This window comes from Xenopus laevis, chromosome 6S, assembly GCF_017654675.1.
Source record: "Xenopus laevis strain J_2021 chromosome 6S, Xenopus_laevis_v10.1, whole genome shotgun sequence".
NCBI lineage: Eukaryota > Metazoa > Chordata > Amphibia > Anura > Pipidae > Xenopus > Xenopus laevis.
The window spans coordinates 71,544,449-71,570,229 of NC_054382.1; the positions used below are offsets into that span (position 1 = coordinate 71,544,449).

The 25,781-nt window shown below is 37.1% G+C and overlaps 1 protein-coding gene across 4 annotated transcripts in view; it reads right to left on the minus strand.

Moving 5' to 3' along the window:
• Positions 1–25,781, minus strand: part of pign.S (phosphatidylinositol glycan anchor biosynthesis class N S homeolog) — a 151,821-nt gene that overhangs the window by 72,740 nt on the left and 53,300 nt on the right. For all 4 annotated transcript variants that reach the window (XM_041567654.1, XM_041567656.1, XM_041567655.1 and 1 more), the window contains 3 exons: positions 20,312–20,390; positions 6,539–6,721; positions 1,876–2,021 (listed from right to left, as the gene is read on the minus strand). In XM_041567654.1, the coding sequence (XP_041423588.1) occupies positions 1,876–2,021; positions 6,539–6,721; positions 20,312–20,390 (408 nt within the window). The remainder of the gene's footprint in view (positions 1–1,875; positions 2,022–6,538; positions 6,722–20,311; positions 20,391–25,781) is intronic.

Genomic DNA, 25,781 nt, shown 5'->3' on the forward strand with positions numbered 1-25,781 from the left:
TAGTATCCCCTGGCTGCAGTGACTTCCAGCAATTTCCTCAAGCAATATAAGCCAGCAGAGCTGAGCTAAGCAGAACCGTGAGCGTTTGGCCTCATGCCACACAGACACAATTAGTTAATAACTCATACAGAGCCCTGTTGTTCCATATAACTTCAGAAGGTCAAAACCACAACTCAGATGATAAACAGAGAACAGCCTTTCATAGATAGATTTTTACAACTAAACATGCCATCTATTTCTAACCAGCTAAGCATAATTTTTGAATGGGTAATGTAGTCATGGTGGTCTTAAGTGGGCTTTAGAGCAAGACCTCCCACAAGTCCAAGGTGCTCATTTAAGGCTTCATTTTATCTACTTTGATGGTAAGAAATTCCTAGTAAAATATTTAAGCCCTTATACATCTATCAGGACTATTTGCGAGAGATCTAAGATGCGAATAATAATTATGAAGAATCACAGTCATTTAAAACATTTAAAAGCAATGCAGAGTTACATTGTTTATACATGATCTTTTTAGAGTTACAAACAAAATTAATTAGAAACTTTCAGATCATTGAGGTTAGCCATTGTCTCAGCATAGTATACTCATGTTTATATTAATTCATGCGAGGCTAATATACCCCTTTATAACTGGCCTTGCAATTCTGCCAAGTGTCATTTATAACAGAAGAAATTGCTAGTACATTCCTCTCAAGAAAGTTATTTTTATGGACACAATGGGAAAACACGTTATAGGGCTGATTTACTAATATATATGTTTATAAACAGTTTTTCTAGTATTTGTTACACCATGCAGGTGACTATGGCGACTAATAATGAGGTCTACAAGATAATGCTGTTTTCACATTAATATCTAGCTTCAAAAAACAAACGGTCTTCCAACCTCAATGAATTCTCATTGCCATCTCATCTCAACTGCCATATTTGTAGTTATTCACATTCACATGCAGTGAATAATTTCCCAATTCTATCAGATATCAGATATATATATATATATATATATATATATATATATATATATATATATATATATATATATATATATATATATATATATATATATATATATATATATATATATATATATACACACACACATACACATGTATGTAGGTTAGGGGACTTTTTCATCTTATCCCACCTCGTTCTTCCCCACTTTCAATCAACCTTTATGCACCTTTACAAAAATCTATGAATAATAACAAGGGTAAACCCATTGAGCTAACAAAAAAGCAATGCTCCAGATTCACTCCATCACCAACAACTGCTGTCAGTGTTGCACTTTCACCTCCCAGACTTCATCCCCAGATAGTTACCTACCAGGCTAACTAACTTTTAGTTAAATGAACAGTAACGGTAAAAAATTACATTTTATAGCAATATAATTCATAAGTAACATATAATATATGGTTAGCATGCTCTGTTAAAAGGTTTTTGCGTTTGCTTCAGAAAGGCTACTATTGTTTATATAAACAAGCTGCTGTGTAGCCATAGGGCAGCCATTCAAGCTGGAGAAAAAAGGAGACAGGTTACATAGCACATAACACATAACAGATAAAACATTGACAATGCTTATTAGCTATGTAACCTGTGCCTTTTCTCCAGCTTGAATGGCTGCCCCCATGGCTACACAGCAGATTGTTGATCTATTAAATGTTTTTGCACACATAGAATGCCATGCCATAACAGCGTAACTCTGGATTGCATATACAGCATACATGCTCAACCACTGAACTAATGTAAAATCTATGTTAACATGTATTTTTTTACTGATGCATTTGTTACTTTCTAAATCAACTGCAAACTAGATTCAGTGTAAATTCTGAAAGCATAAGACAAGGTATAAAAGGAATATATACTAAAAATTCAACCTACTCTTCAGATACAGCATACCATACAAGAATAGGCAACAGGCAGTAAACGTAGTAGGTCCAAGGACAAGACAGGCTTATGAGAAAGATGGTGATGAAAATCCCCATAGCACAGAATGCATACTGTGTAACAGAAACAGATGATTTTACCTGCAACATAAAAGCATAAAAATAGGTTTATGGAAAATTCTTAAAATTTAGAGAAGTTGCAATTCCCCCAAAATAACAAACATTTCCTTAAGATACCAGAACAGCAGAACTTATAAAGTAAAAAGTACATTGTCTGTGTTTTATATCTGCAGTGCCACAGCATATTTTTTTCTGTTCAGATAAAAAAAGCAAAACTCCATCAAAACTTGCAATTGTTGGCATGTCTGTCAGATACTCCATAAATTATGTTCATGCGTTATAAATAAAGCAAATGAAAATAATCCATTAGCAAATGCTCTCTGCATTTCAAATAACTACTTAACATGAACTTTATATTTATCTATTTATTTTTAAGAGCACTTCCAGTCTGGCATTTACAAAAAGTGCAGACTGGGATGACTGTTTCTTGCTTACGCAAAAGAAAATGAACGACAAAAGAGATGTGCATTATGAGAATATAATTCATTACATCATTCTTTAGTTTGAAGAGCAAATACCTTATTTATAAATTAGAAACGGCAGGGAACACACTGTGGCTGGAATACACATACTATAATGTTCCAGGAAATCATTTTCAAATATCCAAGGAAATGAAAAATATACATAATGTATGTTTTGTTTGCAAACCAAAATAAGTAATTCTGTGATGGAAGCACCAGAAGAAGCCCATCATGCAAATTATTAGATCTACACCATACACACTGAAGAAAAATATAATGTTATATAACAGCAGGAAAAAAATGAAACAGAGAAACAGAATGAGAGGCAGTACCAAATAGTTAGAATTAATGAACAGTAAAGCAGATATTCACATTAGAATAAGCACATAAAACAACTAAAAGCTGTGTAACGATATGCAGATAGACACTTTAGTGACACATCTGGATCAGGATCATGCCTTTGTTCTATTAACATCAAAGAAACATTAAGTGGAAGCATAATGTTAGGGGTGGGATAGAGAGTAAGGTGTGGGGGGATAAAGACCAGTACGAATAAAATAGTGTCTCATTAGTGAATCTAATTAATAAGTCCTACTTATTAACCATTAACGCAGTTTTTTTACTGTTCACTAACACCTAGTGCTCACTGCTCCTAAGGATGTGATGCTGGTTCCACATCTGTTAGATTGCCCTTGTCTCTCAAGTGTCTTCTGTTCTATTTAATTCTGTACATATCGATAGAATCAAAGCTCACTTAAAAGGGGGGTTCACCTTTAAAGGAGAAGTCAACCCGTACGTGCAAACCCCCCCCTCCCCTGTGTAGGCCCCCCTCCCTCCAGCCTATCTGCCCCCCCCCAGCAAATGTCCCTAACTTGTTATTTACCCCCCCCATGCAGGTCCTCTCCTGCTGAGTTCACAGCAGCCATCTTCTCCCGAGCGCTCTTCTTCCTGGATTCAGCTGCGTTTTCTGGCGCATGCGCCAAAAGTCACAAAGTTTCCAAAAAAAGAAATCGGAAACTTTGTGACTTTCGGGCGCATGCGCAGTTGGAGGCATTGGCCTGTATGAAGCTACTGCACATGCGCCCGAAAGTCACGGTTTGCCCGGGGGGCAGGTAGGCCGGGGGGAGGAGGGAGGGGGGCCTACACAGGGGGTTTTCATTATTTTTTTTTTATAGTTTTCTAGTTATTTGCCTTTTCTTCTGACTCTTTGCAGCTTTCAAATGGGCGTAGTTGACTCCCTTATAAAAAAAACAAATGCTCTGTAAGGTTACAAATGTATTGTTATTGTTACTTTGTATTACTGATCCTTCTATTCAGGCCCTCTCCTATTCATATTCCAGTCTCTTATTCAAATCAAAGCATGGTTGCTAGGGGAATGTGGACCCTAGTTACCAGATTGGTTAAGATGTAAATTGAAGAGCTGCTGAATAAAAAGCTAAATAACTCCACAAAAAAATACAAATAATAAAAAATGAAAACCAATTGCAAATTGTCTTAGAATATCACTCTCTACATCATGCTAAAAGTTATCTCAAAGGTGAGCAACCCCTTTAAATAAAAGACCTCAAGACTTGTTGCTACTCATTCATATTCTAAACTATTAATAATATAAATGCTTAATTTCAATATTAAAATATAATATCCTGCCTGGAGTTGAACCGGGGACCTGGTGTTTCTGAGCTTTCTGCATTTCCACTGTACTATGTGAGCAGACAACTAAAGCCCTGGTTGCTTTCCATGTAATTGCAAGTAGGCATGGCTTGTTTCACCTGTTGTCAATCTGGCCACAGGTGATCTGCGTAAGCTATTAACAAACCTATATGACACCAAAAAATGACTTCCATACCAAGATATCCAAAGGTTTTGGCAAAGAATCATGCAGTTTATTTTTAAAGTAACTTTACTGCATGTTCTCAACCCATCTACCTACCTGCTGGGTCTGATTGACTTCCTTTGTACCCAGGACAGCCACATAACTCCTTATAAGAGCCCTCTTTTTAAATTTGATCAGGATCATGCCTTTGTTCTATTAACATCAAAGAAACATTAAGTGGAAGCATAATGTTAGGGGTGGGATAGAGAGTAAGGTGTGGGGGGATAAAGACCAGTACGAATAAAATAGTGTCTCATTAGTGAATCTAATTAATAAGTCCTACTTATTAACCATTAACGCAGTTTTTTTACTGTTCACTAACACCTAGTGCTCACTGCTCCTAAGGATGTGATGCTGGTTCCACAACTGTTAGATTGCCCTTGTCTCTCAAGTGTCTTCTGTTCTATTTAATTCTGTACATATCGATAGAATCAAAGCTCACTTAAAAGGGTGGTTCACCTTTAAAGGAGAAGTCAACCCGTACGTGCAAACCCCCCCCCTCCCCTGTGTAGGCCCCCCCCCCAGCAAATGTCCCTAACTTGTTATTTACCCCCCCCCCCATGCAGGTCCTCTCCTGCTGAGTTCACAGCAGCCATCTTCTCCCGAGCGCTCTTCTTCCTGGATTCAGCGGCGTTTTCTGGCGCATGCGCAGTAGGAGGCATTTGCCGGTGCGGATATACTGCAGACGTGCCAAAAGTCACAAAGTTTCCAAAAAAGAAATCGGAAACTTTGTGACTTTCGGGCGCATGCGCAGTTGGAGGCATTGGCCTGTATGAAGCTACTGCACATGCGCCCGAAAGTCACGGTTTGCCCGGGGGGCAGGTAGGCCGGGGGGAGGAGGGAGGGGGGCCTACACAGGGGGTTTTCATTATTTTTTTTTTATAGTTTTCTAGTTATTTGCCTTTTTCTTCTGACTCTTTGCAGCTTTCAAATGGGCGTAGTTGACTCCCTTATAAAAAAAACAAATGCTCTGTAAGGTTACAAATGTATTGTTATTGTTACTTTGTATTACTGATCCTTCTATTCAGGCCCTCTCCTATTCATATTCCAGTCTCTTATTCAAATCAAAGCATGGTTGCTAGGGGAATGTGGACCCTAGTTACCAGATTGGTTAAGATGCAAATTGAAGAGCTGCTGAATAAAAAGCTAAATAACTCCACAAAAAAACACAAATAATAAAAAATGAAAACCAATTGCAAATTGTCTTAGAATATCACTCTCTACATCATGCTAAAAGTTATCTCAAAGGTGAGCAACCCCTTTAAATAAAAGACCTCAAGACTTGTTGCTACTCATTCATATTCTAAACTATTAATAATATAAATGCTTAATTTCAATATTAAAATATATTATCCTGCCTGGAGTTGAACCGGGGACCTGGTGTTTCTGAGCTTTCTGCATTTCCACTGTACTATGTGAGCAGACAACTAAAGCCCTGGTTGCTTTCCATGTAATTGCAAGTAGGCATGGCTTGTTTCACCTGTTGTCAATCTGGCCACAGGTGATCTGCGTAAGCTATTAACAAACCTATATGACACCAAAAAATGACTTGCCATACCAAGATATCCAAAGGTTTTGGCAAAGAATCATGCAGTTTATTTTTAAAGTAACTTTACTGCATGTTCTCAACCCATCTACCTACCTGCTGGGTCTGATTGACTTCCTTTGTACCCAGGACAGCCACATAACTCCTTATAAGAGCCCTCTTTTTAAATTTTTTAAATATCATAAATGTTAAAATGTTTGCATTCCTCAAGGAAAAACTCTAAATCCTTGCTAAAATCATTAGAAAATTAGAGCATGCTTTTTTGTAGTCAGACTTTTAGGATTTGTTAAATGAGGCATAAAACCCCCAGCACTTAACTAAGAGACATTGTTCAGAGAGCTGACCTGAGCTGGTCTTTGTAAGTGAGGACAGACACACCAACTTCTGTGTGAACAGTAACTTGGTTGCTTTATAGAACTCAGCATAAACACTTCGGCATAACATGTCAGCAAAAGGAACTTTCATACAGAGAACACACACAGGTAAAGGAAGAAGAAAATCATACAGGGTTACAGGTCAAATATTGCTAAGCAACAATAGATCCCCCTGCATAAAATAACATGCACTGGAACTATCTCTGTCTGTATTATTCCAACACTAATGTACTTGATTAAATACATATGTTGGAAAACATTTAAGACATACAGATGTCTCTTACCTTGTTTAATCTTGATGATTTCTTGGTAATGCCAGTATTTGTTTTTAAAATTACTACAATGACATAAAAAATCCATCCAGAAAAACCAACAAAAACACATATGCCAAGGAAGAATCGGTCATACGTGTGATAGTATGTCAGTCCTCTTAATGCTAGGTCAATAAGGGTTTCACACAATGCCATCTAGAAGAAAAAGAAGAAAAACATGGATGTAAATGGATAATCTTAAAGATACACACTAATATTTGGAAAATATGAATAGGAGTATATACTGTCTAACTAGGACCTTTTAAAGAATAGTAAAAGGGCCCTAAAATGTCTAACTATGGATAATGTTGATTTCAAATTTATTTTGTTGTCTGACTTGAAAAAGCAGTTTCTCAAGATCCATTGCCCTCTGGGGCCCCAATATTCTAGATGGCCTGGTGGCAATAAGGACTGCCAACAATATTGTGATAGAGATATGGATCAATAATTTGATTTTGCATAAGCATAGTAGATAAGTTTGTAGATGAGTTAATGGTAAAAACCCCCCCCACAAATTATGAAATTCAACTTTTTCCAAATTAAAACTTGCCTAACTTTTAGTTGATTCAAAGGAAGAAGGAAAATATAGTTTGTCTCAATGGGAAAAATATTCATCCTAAATGCAAAACGCTACTTGGGTCCAGTCTCTTAATCAATTTTGTAATACAGATTTATTTTGGTAACCTTGTATTTTCATAAGTAATTCAATTTTCTATAATATAAGTTTTAATTAAACAGAATGCTTGGGACGTGGGGTTTTCTGGATAAGGAGTATTTCTGTAATTTGGATCACCATACCTTAAGTCTGCTAAAACAAATTTTAGCAGACTTAAGGTATGGTGCTCCAAATTACAGGGGCCCATTTTTTAAATGCCAATTTTTTTATGGTTATAAACTGTCAAGCAAAAAAACCTGTCGAAGTCCTGTAGAAGTCAATGGCAGATGTCCCTTTTACAATTGGAAGATATTTCTTGCCTACATGATCTTCGAGGGTTTTAGGCATTGTGACTTTAGAAAAAATGGCACAATTAGAATTCTTGCGAATTTTCCTGTACGTGCTTTTTTCGTTCAAATTTTTTTGTAAATTAAGGGCATTCGAGGTTGAGAGTTTGGTCAATTTTTTTATTAAAAAAATTAGTTTTAATCAATATCCCCTAAATAAACACAATAGGACTGTTTGCCGCCGATATGATATACTGTATGTCGCTTAGTACAAGGTACTGTTTTGTTGTTACAGAGCTAAAAGGAAATCTTGAAAAAAAAATAGAATTTTTTGTTAAAATGGAGACTATGGGAGATGGCCTTCCCATAATTTGAAGCTGTCTGAACAGCTCACTTTTTCTAAAACCACAAATGCCATGAAATGTATTAAAAGATCACATTTTAAATGCACAAATTAAAAAAAAAAAACACAGAACAATCCCAAAAAATATGACTACCTCTAAAACCCTCTAAAAAATTAAATTTTTTGGACAATTCCCAGTTTAAAACCTCTAAAAGCCCAAATTGATTAGAAAAGGTCCAATAAAATCAGTGCAGCTCCCATTGACTTCTATAGGTCATTGGCAACTGTTACCAGCACTCACTGGGTTTCTTTTCTCTAGGTTATATTCCTGATGAGTTGGAAAAGGAAAAAAGGAATGTGCACACACAGTACATGAACTAAAATATCTCAGTACATAAGGTGAAATGTAACCATTCATTCACCATGTGGATCCGTCTATTTAACCCTTTGCCTGCCAAGCACGTACGGCGTACGTGCTGGCAGGCAAATGCTCAGGCTGCCAAGAACGTACATTGTACGTTCTTTGGCAGCTGAGCTCTCTCTCTGCTTCGGCGGCTTTTGCCGCCTCCGCAGAGAGTGGGGAGAGAAGAGAGAAGGCAACGAGGCTGGGGGGCTGTCAAGTCGGATCTGCGACTCGATTGTCGCAGATCCAACTTCAAAGTAGCAGACGCATCGCATGGAGCGTCTGCTACTACACTCACCTTCTTCCTGCCTGCAGAGCCGCCCACGCACTTCCTGCTGCGCAGCAACTCTGCAGACACGCTGCCAGGACTCCTCCAAAGAAGACAGCGATTCTCCTGCTCCAAAAACGGTAAGTGCACGTTTTTTTTACACACTTACCTGCACCTACACATACTTACAGTACATTTATGCATTTTAGTAAAGATTGGAATTTTTTTAATTTTTTTTTTTAATTTTAGCACACTTGGTCCCTTTTGTACAGTTATTTACACTTATTTACACTTATTTACATGTATTTGCACACTCAGATAACTTTTATTAGTGCACAAATATGTATACACAAACAGGTGTTTTGTTTTTTTTTACGAATTCATTATACTGTTATCTTTTGTTTTTTTTGCCTAAAAACGTGTTATTTTGGCAGCGTGACTATTGGATAATCGATTTCGGCCACTAATTACGCTGTCAGAACAATTATTTTGTTATTTCATTGATTTACGCTATTTTTGTGGTTTTATTGCAATTTTATCCCTGCATTATTGTTCCTTATGTATCTTTAGTATCGTTTTGCTGTTTGGTGCTTTGGTATAGAAAGATAGATTTTACTTAGTTTGATCCGCCAAAATATGTGCTTTCCAAAAATATATGGGTTTCTGGGGGTCTTTTTACAGTTTGGGGGTCTTACGGCACATAACGTACAGTTAGGGTTCTCTTTTCTGCAGCTTAGTTGGCTAGCGTGAAAATTCATAGGCACGTTTTTCATTTGGGGTCCATACACAACACATACTTTGGTAAATCTATACATATTGGGCATCAAACTATTTATTAGACCTCTGACGTCCATATTTAGAGAGATTTTTCTTTGTACGTAAAACATTGTGTGTGATAAATGCGGCAAACTGCAACATTTTTAGGCGATTTTCAGAAATGTTGTAAAAACCTATATGTTTAGAAAAGCTTTGCAGTTTGGTAGTTTCGTGTAGAAAGACGTCGTTATCTTTGTTGGAATCGGCAGAATGTGTACTTTCCAAAAATGTATGGTTTTGGGGGGTCATTGCTGTTAGGAGGGTCTTGAGGCAAATAATATGAAGTCAAGGGTCTATGTTCACAGAAGGCGAATCGGCAGCGGAGAAAACTCATATTCACTATTTTTATTTGGGGTCCGCACATGCCAGCTGCCTTGGTATATCTATGCATATTGGGCATCAAACTGTTCAGTAGACCCTTGGCATCAATATTTATGGTGTTTTACAATTGTATGTAAGAAATTGGGTGAGATAAATGTGGCCAATTGCAATATTTTTAGGCGATTTTCAGAAATGTAAAAACAGTTGCTTTTATCGACAAATTTAGGAAAGGCTTGCGACTTGGTACTTTGGAGTACAAAGACATGCATACCCAATTTGGATTCGCAGGAATGTGTACTTTCCAAAAATATATGGTTTTATGGGGTGAACGCACTTTTTTCTACCTTTGCCCCCCCCAAAACAATGTAAATGTGTTGATTTTGCAGTACCTGAAATGACAGACCATTTGGGGGTCTTTGTTTTAGGGCCCTATATGCCACGTGCTTGGGTACACCTATACATATTGGGCATCAAACTGTTCAGAGGACCCCAGGCTTTCATATTTGGGGTGATTTCTCTTGATACCTAAAAGTATGTGGGAACTACGATGCTAGAGGGTGAAAATTTTGAGGTGATTTTTGGAAATGTCACCAAAATCACCAAATTTAGAAATGGTTTGCGGCTTGGTACTTTGGAGTACAAAGACATGCATACCCAATTTAGATCCGTGGGAATGTGTACTTTCCGAAAATATATGGTTTTATGGGGTGAACTTACTTTTTTCTACCTTTGCGCCCCCCAAAAACAATGTAAATGTGTTGATTTTGCAGTACCTGAAATGACAGACCATATGGGGGTCTTCCTTTTGGGGCCCCTGTATGCCACGTGCTTGGGTACACCTATACATATTGGGCATCAAACTGTTCAGAGGACCCTAGGCTTTCATATTTGGGGTGATTTCTCTTGATACCTAAAAGTATGTGGGTAATACGATGCTGCAGGGTAGATATTTTGAAGTCATTTTTGGAAATGTCCCCAAAATCCCCAAATTTAGGAATGGTTTGCGGCTTGGTACTTTGGAGTACAAAGACATGCATACCCAATTTAGATCCGTGGGAATGTGTACTTTCCGAAAATATATGGTTTTCTGGGGTGAACTTACTTTTTTCTACATTTGCCCCCCTCAAAACAATGTAAATGTGTTGATTTTGCAGTACCTGAAATGACAGACCATATGGGGGTCTTCGTTTTGGGGCCCCTATACGCCACGTGCTTGGGTACACCTATACATATTGGGCATCAAACTGTTCAGAGGACCCCAGGCTTTCATATTTGGGGTGATTTGTCTTGATACCTAAAAGTATGTGGGTAATACAATGATGCAGGGTCGAAATTTTGAAGTCATTTTTGGAAATGTCCCCAAAATCACCAAATTTAGGAATGGTTTGCGGCTTGGTACTTTGGAGTACAAAGACATGCATACCCAATTTAGATCCGTGGGAATGTGTACTTTCCGAAAATATATGGTTTTCTGGGGTGAACTTACTTTTTTCTACATTTGCCCCCCTCAAAACAATGTAAATGTGTTGATTTTGCAGTACCTGAAATGACAGACCATATGGGGGTCTTCGTTTTGGGGCCCCTATACGCCACGTGCTTGGGTACACCTATACATATTGGGCATCAAACTGTTCAGAGGACCCCAGGCTTTCATATTTGGGGTGATTTGTCTTGATACCTAAAAGTATGTGGGTAATACGATGCTGCAGGGTCGAAATTTTGAAGTCATTTTTGGAAATGTCCCCAAAATCACCAAATTTAGGAATGGTTTGCGGCTTGGTACTTTGGAGTACAAAGACATGCATACCCAATTTAGATCCGTGGGAATGTGTACTTTCCGAAAATATATGGTTTTCTGGGGTGAACTTACTTTTTTCTACATTTGCCCCCCTCAAAACAATGTAAATGTGTTGATTTTGCAGTACCTGAAATGACAGACCATATGGGGGTCTTCGTTTTGGGGCCCCTATACGCCACGTGCTTGGGTACACCTATACATATTGGGCATCAAACTGTTCAGAGGACCCTAGGCTTTCATATTTGGGGTAATTTCTCTTGATACCTAAAAGTATGTGGGTAATACGATGCTGCAGAGTAGATATTTTGAGGTGATTTTTGGAAATGTCACCAAAATCACCAAATTTAGGAATGATTTGCGGCTTGGTACTTTGGCGTAGAAAGACATGCATACCCAATTTGGATTCGTTGGAATGTGTACTTTCCGAAAATATATGGTTTTCTGGGGTGAACTTACTGTTTTCTACTTTTGCCCCCCCCCCAAAACGATGTAAATGTGTTGATTTTGCAGTACCTGAAATGACAGACTATATGGGGGTCTTCCTTTTGGGGCCCCTGTATGCCACGTGCTTGGGTACACCTATACATATCGGGCATCAAACTGTTCAGAGGACCCTAGGCTTTCATATTTGGGGTGATTTCTCTGGATACCTAAAAGTATGTGGGTAATACGATGCTGCAGGGTAGATATTTTGAGGTGATTTTTGGAAATGTCACCAAAATCACCAAATTTAGGAATGATTTGCGGCTTGGTTCTTTGGCGTAGAAAGACATGCATACCCAATTTGAATTCGTGGGAATGTGTACTTTCCGAAAATATATGGTTTTCTGGGGTGAACTTACTGTTTTCTACTTTTGCCCCCCCCCCCCAAAACAATGTAAATGTGTTGATTTTGCAGTACCTGAAATGTCAGACTATATGGGGGTCTTCATTTTAGGGCCCCTATATGCCACATGCTTGGGTACACCTATACATATTGGGCATCAAACTGTTCAGAGGACCCTAGGCTTTCATATTTGGGGTGATTTGTCTTGATACCTAAAAGTATGTGTGTAATACGATGCTGCAGGGTAGATATTTTGAGGTGATTTTTGGAAATGTCACCTAAATCACCAAATTTAGGAATGATTTGCAGCTTGGTACTTTGGCGTAGAAAGACATGCATACCCAATTTGGATTCGTTGGAATGTGTACTTTCCGAAAATATATGGTTTTCTGGGGTGAACTTACTGTTTTCTACTTTTGCCCCCCCCCAAAACGATGTAAATGTGTTGATTTTGCAGTATCTGAAATGACAGACCATTTGGGGGTCTTCCTTTTGGGGCCCCTGTATGCCACGTGCTTGGGTACACCTATACATATCGGGCATCAAACTGTTCAGAGGACCCTAGGCTTTCATATTTGGGGTGATTTCTCTTGATACCTAAAAGTATGTGGGTAATACGATGCTGCAGGGTAGATATTTTGAGGTGATTTTTGGAAATGTCACCAAAATCACCAAATTTAGGAATGATTTGCGGCTTGGTACTTTGGCGTAGAAAGACATGCATACCCAATTTGGATTCGTGGGAATGTGTACTTTCCGAAAATATATGGTTTTCTGGGGTGAATTTACTGTTTTCTACTTTTGCCCCCCCCAAAACAATGTAAATGTGTTGATTTTGCAGTACCTGAAATGTCAAGACTATATGGGGGTCTTCTTTTTAGGGCCCCTATATGCCACGTGCTTGGGTACACCTATACATATTGGGCATCAAACTGTTCAGAGGACCCTAGGCTTTCATATTTGGGGTGATTTCTCTTGATACCTAAAAGTATGTGGGTAATACGATGCTGCAGGGTAGAAATTTTTAGGTGATTTTTGGAAATGTCGCCAAAATCACCAAATTTAGGAATGGTTTGCTGCTTGGTACTTTGGTGTAGAAAGACATGCATACCCAATTTGGATTCAGGGGAATGTGTACTTTCCGAAAATATATGGTTTTCTGGGGTGAACGTACTTTTTTCTACCTTTGCCGCCCCCCAAAACGATGTAAATGTGTTGATTTTGCAGTATCTGAAATGACAGAACCAACGGGGGGTCTTCCTTTTGGGGCCTCCTATGCCACGTGCTTGGGTACATCTATTCATATTGGGCATCAAACTGTTCAGTGGACCCAGGATTTTATATTTGGGGTGTTTTACATTGATACCTAATGATGTGTGGGAGATATGTTGCTGTAGAGTGGAAGCTTTGAGGTCATTTTTCAAAAAATTCACCAATTTCTATAAAACATTATAACTTTAGGAAACAATTGCAACTTGGTGGTTTGGAGTACAAAGATATTTCTACCCATTTTTGATTCACCAGAATCTGTTCTTTCTAGTAATGGGTAGTTTTCTAGGGTAAACCTTCTGTTAGCGGAATGTTTGGCCTTGAAATCAAAAGTATGCCATTTGGGGAGTGTTGCTTTGGAAATTTGATTGTGTACTGCTTGTAGATTTTGAGCTATACAAGTGAGAAATCTCCATAAAACTATATATATTTGGTATTGTCGCGTTCAGGAGACATAGACCTTTCTAAATCGGCTGTGTTCTCGTACATAAAATGAATGATGTTTCTGATATATGTGATTGTTCTTCGTGCAACATGATTTTTTTCATTTTATTTGACACTTAGAATCCAATATTTTTTTAGAGAAGTAGAATTACACCAAAATTCTTGCATATTGTGAAAGTTCAGGTTGTCCTGAAAAAAACAATATATTGTTTTCCTCGGTTAACTAAAAGACCACCCCAGGAAAGGCCCTTAAAGTGAAAGAGTGCAAAATATCTAAAAACTGCTTGGCAGTAGATGTTCGCATCTAGGACAAAACGGCTGGCAGGGAAAGGGTTAAATTCTGATACAGAGCAATTTATATGCAGTTCTGTGGACAAACTGATAAGCCAGGCACAGCATAATCCAAATTGGAAGTGGTTAAAATTACTATGCAATTGGATTCAAGTCAGGTGATTGACTGGGCCATTCTAGCAACTTTATTTTCTTTCTCTGAAACCAGTTGAGAGTTCCCTTGGCTGTGTGTTTGAGGTTATTGTCTTGCTGAAATGTCAACCCTTGTTTCATGAAGATGTTTCTTGTATGATACCTTAGTAATGAGATTACTAATTTATGGACGTATTTGTTTTGAGTTCTTTGTATGTGTGGATTACTTGGGTTGTTATGGACATCTGGTGTAAATTTCATATCAATAGCCCCATTAGAAATATATTTACGAAGAAAAACGTAGACATGTTTAATACTTATTTTCCCCACTGTATATATCGTCTTTTGTTTATAGAAATAAATGACCAGCAACTAAGAGACATACATACTTGTATTACGTATTAGGTTTTTAAAAAATTAAAAACTAGTTCATTACAAGCCCAACATTTTGGTCACTAACTGTGACCTTATTCTGTTAAGTATCTTTCTACATCTTTCTAGAGAGGGTACAGAGAAGGGAAACTAAGCTGGTGAAAGGTATGGAAAATCTTAGCGATGAGGAAAGACTGGCCAAATTGGGAATGTTCACGCTGGAGAAGATAAGGGTTGATATGATAACTATTTATAAATATATAAGGGGATCATATAATAATCTCTCTAATGCTTTATTTACCAGTAGGTCTTTCCAGCTGACACGAGGTCACCCATTCCGATTAGAAGAAAAGAGGTTCCGCCTAAATATTCGGAAGGGTTTTTTTTTTTACAGTGAGAGCTGTGAAGATGTGGAATTCTCTACCTGAATCAGTTGTACAGGCTGATACATTAGATAGCTTTAAGAAGGGGTTGGATAGCTTTTTAGCAAGTGAAGGAATACAGGGTTATGGGAGATAGCTCATAGTACAAGTTGATCCAGGGACTAGTCCGATTGCCATTTTGGAGTCAGGAAGGAATGTTTTCCCCCTCTGAGGCAAATTGGTGAGGCTTCAGATGGTTTTTTGCCTTCATCTGGATCAAATGGCAGTTAGGCAGACAGATAAGTGATAAGAAATATTACCTGTTCTAATCCTTGCTCCTGAAAGCAAACCACACCAGCATTATTAATTATTATAATAATAATAATAACAGGAGTCTCAGTACCATGATGATTATTTTATGTGTACAAAACATCTATTGGTGTAAAATTTCCATAATAAACATTCTTGTGTATTATATGAATGTATGATGGACAATCATGCCAATATTCAAGTGAAATGGTCTGTGTTACTCAGCCTAGAGTATCATAGCAAGTGGAGCTAGTGGAATTTTACTTTAAGGGGTGATTTGGTACCTTTAAAATTATTTTAAATCTTTACATTTTGTAAATTATGAGGCCAAGGTCCTATTATTGCTCTCTGGTAGGTGGCTTGAGGAGAGGGTTCATGCATTATGCCCACAAGATATTAAGAGTAGAATTTGCTTGCATATTTTTATTTCAATCCCAAACGCATTACCTTACATATATTAACACTCAATATTATTTGCCACTTTGCTGCTCAGTTTATACAGACCCCTTGCAAGGATGCCACATCCTGGACAGAATTAGTTGACCTTAATACATTTGTGTAATCAGCAAACACGGGTAACCTGTTTTATTTTTTTTTAAAAAATTGGGATTTCTCTTTTCAAGTGAAGCTATCTGTTCTTCATTTTCTATTTGTGCTTCTTGATAGCTATAGGTCCTTAGAATCTGTCCCTCTCCGACTCGTAATTTCTTTTTTTAAAGGTAATAATTTGTTTTCAAGAAAATTTAACATTTACAAACAAGAAACTATACTATTAGAATTTGGAAGTAGGCACTAAATTGCCCACTACCCCCAGTAGACACACCAGTGGATAAATCACCTGTGGGAAGTCAAGGGTGGTTGCTAGTGCGACCAATAGTGGTTGCTAGTGCGACCAGAGACCAATAGGTGTTTATATAGGTGTTTATAACTGGGCACGCTCAGATCACGTGTATGAAGTTTTCCGCTGGTGTTCCACACCTGGGGCAGTTATCATTGTCTCTCTTGCCCATAGTCTTACGTTTTCGTGGGGTTATATAAAGTTGATGGAATACTTTATACGGAATCAGTCCAGTATAGGAAATCTTCTAGGATTCGAAAGTGTGTAAGATTGGCATTTCTCCCACAGTGGCAGGGGAGGAGTTAGGCGTATGGGGTCTTTTTAAGCTGTTTCAGCCCTTGACACCAGGCTCTGTGGGGTGTAAAAATGGTGGATGGTAATTTGCCCATATCTGAGAGTTTGCGGTGGGGTAGGTTATTTAGGCTTTCTAACAACCCTGCTATATTGGCTTGTAACACCATATTGAGATTATATGGGTTAGGATGGTACCACCAATGTAAGTAGTAAATTTGGGATGCTAGGGGGCCTAATTATCAATAGGGAATATCAGGGATTTGTTCCAATTAATCTTAAAGCCTTAGAATCTGACTCGTAATTTTTTAATTCTTTAATTCCTTCTTAATAACTTCTTTAGGGTGATGGCATGCCAAATGTTTTGTAGGCCATGTTACCATTTTGTGATGTTTTGTTTGTGTGCCTCAAGGATCACCTGATAGGGACTAATTCAGGTGTATTAAGGTCATTCATTGACTGATATAACCTAGCATGTATGTGTGCCTGTGAGTGTAATAACTCCTATTAGCCAACTCTTGTCTTTTAGTATTTTAAATGGCAGTTTTTATTTTATGTATTATCCAATAGCACATAATACTAAAAACTATTTTTTATAAGATTGTTTATTTATATATGTGTCTCATATGGGCTGTTTCATAGGGTCCAGAAATGTTTTGGACGATCGTCTCCCTCTAAGCAAATATGGTGGCCTTTAATGCTTTTAGATTTCTTTCCAAATGGAAAAAAATACATTCATACTTGTATATGCATGCATATATAAATATATATAGTTCTATACATTAAGAACTGTATATGGATTAATATAATTTTTAAATTTTTAGTGTTTTAGTATGACAATACACTTGTCCCAATAAGTGGTGCAAGGTAATTTAAATATTCTAAGATTCTGATCTCCATGCTTAAATCAGTGCTCCAGTGGACCCATGCTATTTCCTAATAAAACCAAGCCTTTTCATTTTATTCAAGTATATATTTAGATAACTGCAACATTAACATTGTCCTGTCTTTTTGTGGCTGTTTACACTAAGGGGCAAATTTATTATGTTATGTAAAAAAATGGAGGAATAATTCGCAACATATCACCAGGTATTGCCATGTAACAAAAAACACGTAAAAATTGTCTAATTTTTTTTTATTAGAGCAACTTCTGCCGGAACTCACTTACAAAGGTCCGAAGCAGTGTAATTTAAAGGCAGAAATTCTGGCGCACATAGTGTAAAATATCACACACCTTGCTAAATTCGTCATATTACACAGCATAATAAGGCCCCTGGAGTGGAATGTCATTGCACACACACACTGTCCAGCATACATAATTAAATATTTCATTTCCTAGACTCTCGCACCCTGTTTATTTAGAGAAATATTCTCACAAGCTATCTAAGTAAAAGGCTAATCTGACAGCTGTATCAAGGGATAATACTACGCACACAAAAGTTTGCAGGCCAGCCTTGAATATAATTATGTAACTTTATCTTATATCTCTTGGACTCCTTGCCCCAGCATTCACTATATCTCTAAGTTGACTGCAATTACTTTTTCTATTTCACAGAAAAAAAATCTAAAGTTACAAATAGATCCATAACACCATGTGGCACTGAAGAACATTTTACAAGTAAATTAAAATGTTAATAGAGGGGTTAAGAAATTCAAAAATTGCAAAGCTATTACTATTACCAATACTTACCAATAACCTGGTGCAGATATACCAGGAAATATCAGGAAATGCATCTGAAATTCCAATGTCTCTTGCAATATGTGGTAATTTCTGCTTTTAGAATTGGTAAGACTAAGGAAAGGATATCCATATGTCTGCAGCTGTGATATTCCTGTTTTGAAAATGAGACCTGCAGAGAGCTAGATTGCTGCTGGTTTAGTGATATCTATTATTGGACCTATTTATAGTTAAAATTATGAGTTTTCAAACCACCCTGAGGTGCTGAAAGTTGTTTTAACAAAAGATATAATTCATCTCTACAGTGCTCTTACTGTACTTGCACCACACTGACATAATTTAAGGACAATTCTCCTACTGTCGATGCCTGTACTAGTAAGAAGATAATTGCATTTATCGTTGTTTTTTCAAATATATGATTCATAGCTAATGTCTTTTTTGGTATATGGTGTGCCCAGCCAGGCATCTAGGCAATCAAGGCACCTCTAAAGACATCAAGAAAAAAAGTGCAGTGAGACTATTATACTCAGTGGAAGCAAATTCCCCCAACAATGTTCCATAATCTAGTGGAAAGTCTAACCAGAGGAAGATCAGAGGTTGTTATAGCAGCAAAGGGAAGATCATATTCATGATACCTTTGGTTTCAAAATAAAATGTTGGGCAGACAGGTTCCAGATTGTTTTGGTTGTATATAAAACATTTTGGTATGATTCATGCAAACACATCTTCAAGAAAATCTGAAACAATGGGAAAGCAAACACCTGTTCACCCTAAGTCTTTCTAAACTTTTAAGAGTATCTAGGAGAGAAAGAAAGCATTTCCCACAGACACATCCTGCTCTCAATTTTAACATATCCCCATAATATATTAAAATGGAAATATCATGAAAAAGAATGAATATTATCAATTATCATTTCTGAAACAATAAAGTTTACATTCACGTTCGACGTTTAGCATCCCATTTTTTATGCAGGAGGCAAAGGTGATTTAAATTGGACAGATTCTTATTTGATTTGATTTCAATCTCGTGAAACTCGTATTCAATTTTAGCTTCCACAATCTCTCATTATTGATAAGCCAAGTAAAATCTTAGGATTCACAATTCAGATTAAACATGGTGGAAAATCTTTTTGAAATCTTGATATTTCGTATGCAGTCACAATCAGATATACATTACCATATAACATTTCTAGACAGTTATGACAGTCCCGTATTTCTGAACTGTGAATTCTCAAGAAGCTGAATATGGTGATTTTTCATCCCTAGCTCTCACTCTATCTGTAATAATACATTTTCAGAGCGATACACCAACAGATGTAGGCACTTAGCAGAAAAAAATGCCCATATAAAATGCTATGGTAAAATCAAACTGTTAATGATGAAAAGAAGAAAAATCACGTGTCACTTTACCCAGTGCAATACAAGTTGCTACATCTATTTCTTAATGCTTTGGAAATTTGGTGTGAAAGAGATTTACACTAGGGGGCAGATTTATCAAGGGTCGAATTTCAAGGGTTAATAAACCCTCGAATTCGACCCTCGAAGATAGATCCTTTGAATTCGAAGGATTTAGAGCAAATGCTTTGATCGAATAAAAATCGAACGATTCGAACGATTTTAAGTGATCGATCGAAGGATATTTATTCGATCAAAAAAAGCTTAGAAAAGTGCTGGGGAAGGTCCCCATAGGCTAACATTACACTTCGGTAGGTTTAAAGTAGCGAAGTATGAAGTTAAAGTATTTTTTAAAGAGACAGTACTTCGACTATCGAATGGTCGAATAGTCGAACGATTTTTACTTCGAAACGTTCGATTAGAACGAATTCGATCGAATTTGACCAATTCGATGGTCAAAGTACCCAAAAAAATACTTCGAAATTCGAATTTTTTACCATTCGAATTCTTCACTCGAGCTTAGTAAATCTGCCCCTAGGAGTTTTCATATGACTGAAATGCCAATCTTTACAACAAAGGAAACACATGGACACTTAAAAGTCATTACTTGAATAAGTAATGATGAATGCCTTTTGATTATACGCTTACCGCTTCTTTGTAATTTTCTCTGTGGATTTGAGATCTTGTTTTTCTCAAAATGTCAAGTTGTTTAGATTCGGAAAGCAAACTGTAAATATGAGCAGAAAAGAAAAGTGTGAGTATTGTTATAGGGTGCTAGAAAAGTTTATCTATATTCTAATTTTAAAAAATCACAATGACAAATAGGGTATCATTCAAGTCTGGTAGAGTAGATGTGAGCAGCAGTCTTCTTAATAATTTGAATAATTTTATTTATGTGAGAAATTAATGCATAAATCCATTAAGATTTGAGAAGCAACAAGCAGTTTTAAAAATACAGATCAGTTCAAATCTGTCAGCATTTTATAATCATATTTTTTAACTTCTACACAGTACAGATTCACAATAGATATCATAATCATTAAAAAAAACACTTAGGCTTAAGGCCAGAACACCTTCTGACACCACTGTATAGCAATATTGTCATATCTGCAATCTTGTGGTTTTTAGTTGAGGGGAATCATGTCTAAGGAAACTTAATTTGACAAAGTATAGCAGCCCCTTCTTTAAAGGTTTTTTTTATATCATCTTGTTTTGGAAGCAACAGTATAGGTATAAGCAGATCAATAGCCAAGAGGCAATTTAAAAAAACTACTTATGTGCAAGTGTCTTTTTTGTTTGTTTTGATTTCTGCGTATATTGTCAGTTAGGGTAAATAAAAATGATATTTTTACAATAAACATGATGACCAGCACTATTTAACAGGATCTTTGTTACAAAAAAGGCCTAGAAAATGTGAAATAAACTACAATGATGTTAATTAGTGACCTGTAAGATGTAGTTTAAAGAGTAGGCTAAGAGCTCTGGTCCTTTGTTTATCCTTTGTGTCTGATAGCATTAAGGGGCATATTTATCAAAATGTGAGATTAGAACTCACCACAGTTCTCACTTTCTATTCATTTCCATGGGATTTTTAAAAGCATATTTATCAAATAGTCATTGATAAATACAATTCTAAAAATCCCATAGGAATAAATAGAAAGAGCGTAAATCCTTCCTGTGGTGATCTCTAATCTCACATTTTGATAAATCTGCCCCTAAGTGATCTACATTAAATCCAACTCTGTGATATACTGTAAATGATGGTAATAACACATTTATTCTATATTCAAAGACTACAATAAAAAGGCCACCTATCTGTACAACATACCAAGATAGATCAGCTTGGTGCAGTTGTTAGTTTGTTTTACATAATTAAATAAGAAAAACTTGATATCTAAGCATTAAACGACATAAATAATTGCCTAAACAAAAGCCTCCATCTAATGGAATATTTCTGCATTAGGGTTGCCCCCTGTCCGGATTTCATTTGGACTTTGGAAGGGCTGTACGGGTGAAACCTTCCTGCCCAAATTTCCAAATTAGGAAATCCGGACGGGACATTGAAAATAATGACATGGCGATCAGCCAATACCGCCCTGATGTCAGCAGCCCTCCCCTCTCCGGCGTCATATGCCAACGCGCCCATTTTCCGGTCCCAGAAAAGGTCAACCCTATTCTGCATTGTGGTGTCATGATAAAAAACACTATTCTACACCACTTCATTCAAGAAAAACATATAGAAGCCTCACTGATTAACAGGGGGAACCAGAAAGAGTACAGCAGTCTCCAGAATAAGCAATCAGCACCCTGACAATTCTGTTAATGCAACATATTTTAGACTTAGCAATCGAAAACAACTAATAGTGGCAAACAAAACAAATGCTTAGATATAACACATGCCTCTTATGGTACAGATAAATCCCTGGACATTCTGCTTAAGCTAATGGCAAAGGTGTAATGATGCTAAACAATCTGCAGCAGCTGGATTCTCTCTATGATCAAATGGAACAAGACTAGTGCCAAAATGTACACAGATAGAGAGGCATAGAAGGGATACAAGATAATTTCTGTTTATCAAATCAAAACTATTATTTTCATCTCCAAATAATAACAAATATAAAAAACCGCTAGGTTCAATATTATCCCTGGTTTTCAAAAAAATAGCTTGTTTTCTAGATACTATATTATAGTACAGGTATAGGATTCTGTATGTTATATACTATTTTAATAAGTTGGAAAAAATAAGCAGGTCTCCCCAATATTTAGGAACTAAATGTTAACCACACCTTTTGTGGACAATTATGCTTTAAGCCTGAAAAAGGTTCTTTAATGATATGTGATTTGTTGTTTAAAGAGTTACTTTAATTCAAGTTTCTATAATTTAGAAGACTGTGTAGTAACAAAAGAAACATTTTTTTCTTACTCAGTAGCTATAGTATCCAATCAGATATTTGTATCATTATTCTAACTGCACTGGTTGCCATAGATAATAATGTTAATAATGTTTCTAAATATAATGGTGGTCAGCAAGAAGCAGGTTTGGTTGCAGGAAAGGCAATTGTGGGTCATGTCAGGTAGCAGGTCCATGTGGGTAGCAGGTTTCAAAAATTGGATGAGCACAGGACACTATTTTAAGGTCCTCTATCTGTTTGCATTTGCTAAAAGTCCATTATTTATGAGTGTATAGAAATATTTAAAACAGAGTATTTATCAGAAAACAATATTTACCTCTCTTTATTTCTCAAACCACCACAGAACTGTGAGGTCTTATTAACTCTCAAGATTAATGCCTAAGAGTAAGTTTGCCTTAGTTTGGAACCTGTTAAAGGGGACCCGTCACCCAAAAAAATGATTCAAAATCCTATTTTATCATATGACTATTTTATCACATTAGTCAAGCAAAATTAACTTTAATTACACTATATCAATTATTTGAATCTTGCTTCCTTCAGTCTGGGATTTCATAGCAAACAGGCAGCAGCCATTTTGTGGACACTGTTATTAAGACAAGCCTTGCATCATCTCAGAATCTTGTTTGTGCACCAGAATAGGGGGCCCGATGTCCACCCCCATGTCCTGGTTACACAATTAAATGGTAAAGAGAACGGGGGAATGTGTAGAAAGCAGTGACATCTAGGAAGTGCTGAATGGAAAGTGAAAGTAATTGTCTGCCCTGCCTCTATGCCACGGGCATAGAGGAGTGGCGACAATATTTGATTGACAGCTGAGATTTTTAAATGAGCTTACAACAGCTATGAATGCTTTAATAAAAAATAGAAATTGGATTTCATGTTTAATTTGAAAAGGACTTTTATTATACAGATTTTTGTGTCTGGGTGACAGGTCCACTTTAAACAAACAAATAGGCTTAAAAAACAGAATAAATAAAATATAATTTTGCTTTAAGCCTGTGGTTTAATATGGACATGAATCCTTTAAAAGCCAAAGCACTAGCTGCTCTTCAGAGAAAGAAGAGGAAAATGCAAACTGGCTTGCCTAATATGCCACTTTGATTAATGAAGGCAAAAAGAAAAGGCCTGCACACGAAAAAGCCCACACATAACTGATAATGTTACAGCACTGAGCTGGTGCGCATCCAACATCCACAGCAGTACAGTGACTGCCAATAACAGTGATGGCATTTTTCCCTTTTATAACCAAAATTAATTATATCAAATATATTTTGCAAGGTCTACAAATATTTCACCAGTTTTTACTGCCAGTTTACTTTTCGGCTAATACAATTATTGTTATTAAACGCTACATGGAACGGGAACTAGGAGCTGTGGGAAAAAAAGGAAGCAGAAAGGGACCAGCGGTGGGAAAGTAAAAGCTATGTATGCGTATACATAAACTTGCTGCAAACAAAAGGTAAAAATTACCTGGTCATCTGGTAAGCGCTATAACTCTGAAGTAATGCCTAACATTTAGGGGCAAATTTACTTATGGTTAATTAACTCTCGATATTCTGCTGTCGAAGTTAAATCCTTCAGCTTCGAATATCGAAGTCGAAGGATTTACCGCAATTCAATCGAACGATTAAATCCTTCGAAGGATTTTAATCCATCGGTCGAGTGATTTTTCTTCGACCAAAAAAAGATTGCAAAGTCTTTGGGGACCTTCCCCATAGGCTAACATTGACTTTGGTAGGTTTTAGGTGGCGAACTAGGGGGTCGAAGTTTTTTTTTTAAAGAGACAGTACTTCGACTATCGAATGGTTGAATAGTCGAACGATTGTTAGTTTGAATCGTTCGAATAATTCGATTCGAATTTGTAGTTGATGGTCGAAGTTGCCAAAAAAAAACATTTCAAAATTTGAAGTTTCAGTCTTTTTTTACTTGCAGGGGGGCCCCTGATAACCGATGTTTTTTTAAAAAAAAACTTTTATGGGGGCCCTGGTCGCAAATATTTTTTTTTTTAACTTGTAGGGGGCCCTAATCACCATTTTTTTTTTTTTTAACTTGTAGGGGGCCCTGATCACCAATTATTTTTTTTAACTTGTAGTGGGGCCCTGATCACCAATTATTTTTTTTTAACTTGTAGGAGGGCACTGATCACCAATTATTTTTTTATGGGGGGCCCTGGCACCACAGTTTTTTTTAACTTATAAGGGGGCCTGACCATCAATAGCTTTTTATAACGTGTGTGGGGGGGGGACTACCTTATTAGCACTGACGTCTATGTGGTCTTTTAACTGTAGTGTGGAGTGGGCGGGATCTGGGGTGGGGCTTGGGGGCTGGGGTGGGCGGGGCTCAGGGGGCCCTGAACACAGGGGGCCCTGAACATTTTGTTGTACGGAGCTCTGTGATTTCTAATGGCGACCCTGGGGCTGACAATACCCTAAGCTACCTGTCTACTTGGACATCTCTCCTTCTGTTCTTTCCGAAGCTACACACTGTCTTTCTGCTGTCTCCTTTTGGATGTCACAGCACCACCTAAAATGGAATCTCTCGAAAACAGAATTTATTATATTTACCCCAACATCTAGCCTTTCAGATTTCACTCACAGTCAACATCACTGCTTTACACTCAAGTTAACAGGCACACTGCCTCCTAGAGTCCTATCTTTCTTATACACGACATATCCAAACACTTGCCAAATCCTGTCACTTCATCTGCACAATTGTCCATATACAACCTTACCTAAGCTTAGATACAACTAATACAATTATTCGGCTTTGAACATCATGAAGACAAAAACATCTGCCATTGACTTTTACATGACTTCAACAGGTTTCAGCTGGAGTATTTAGCAGCTTTGCAGGATAATACATGTCTAAAAATGTTAGTTTTTTTTAGTTTTTATCCCTTTAAAACTGGACCAGAAAAATCTGAGGTTCAATAAATAATCCCCTAACATTTAAAGCCTCTCCCTATATTTCAATTTTGATATCGAAATACACTCCTTCATGCAACCTATGCTCTGTTTCTGACCTTTAATTCTCTTCTGCTTTCATCCCTTCATACGATTTTTTCCTCTCTCTGGCTTCTGCCTATCTCTGGAATTCTATCACAAGCTATCAAACTCTCCCTTGCCCTCTAAACCTGTAACGCATATTCAATGCATCAGGATTAATCAGAAATTACTTATCATAAAGTGCCAAATGTTTTCATCTTC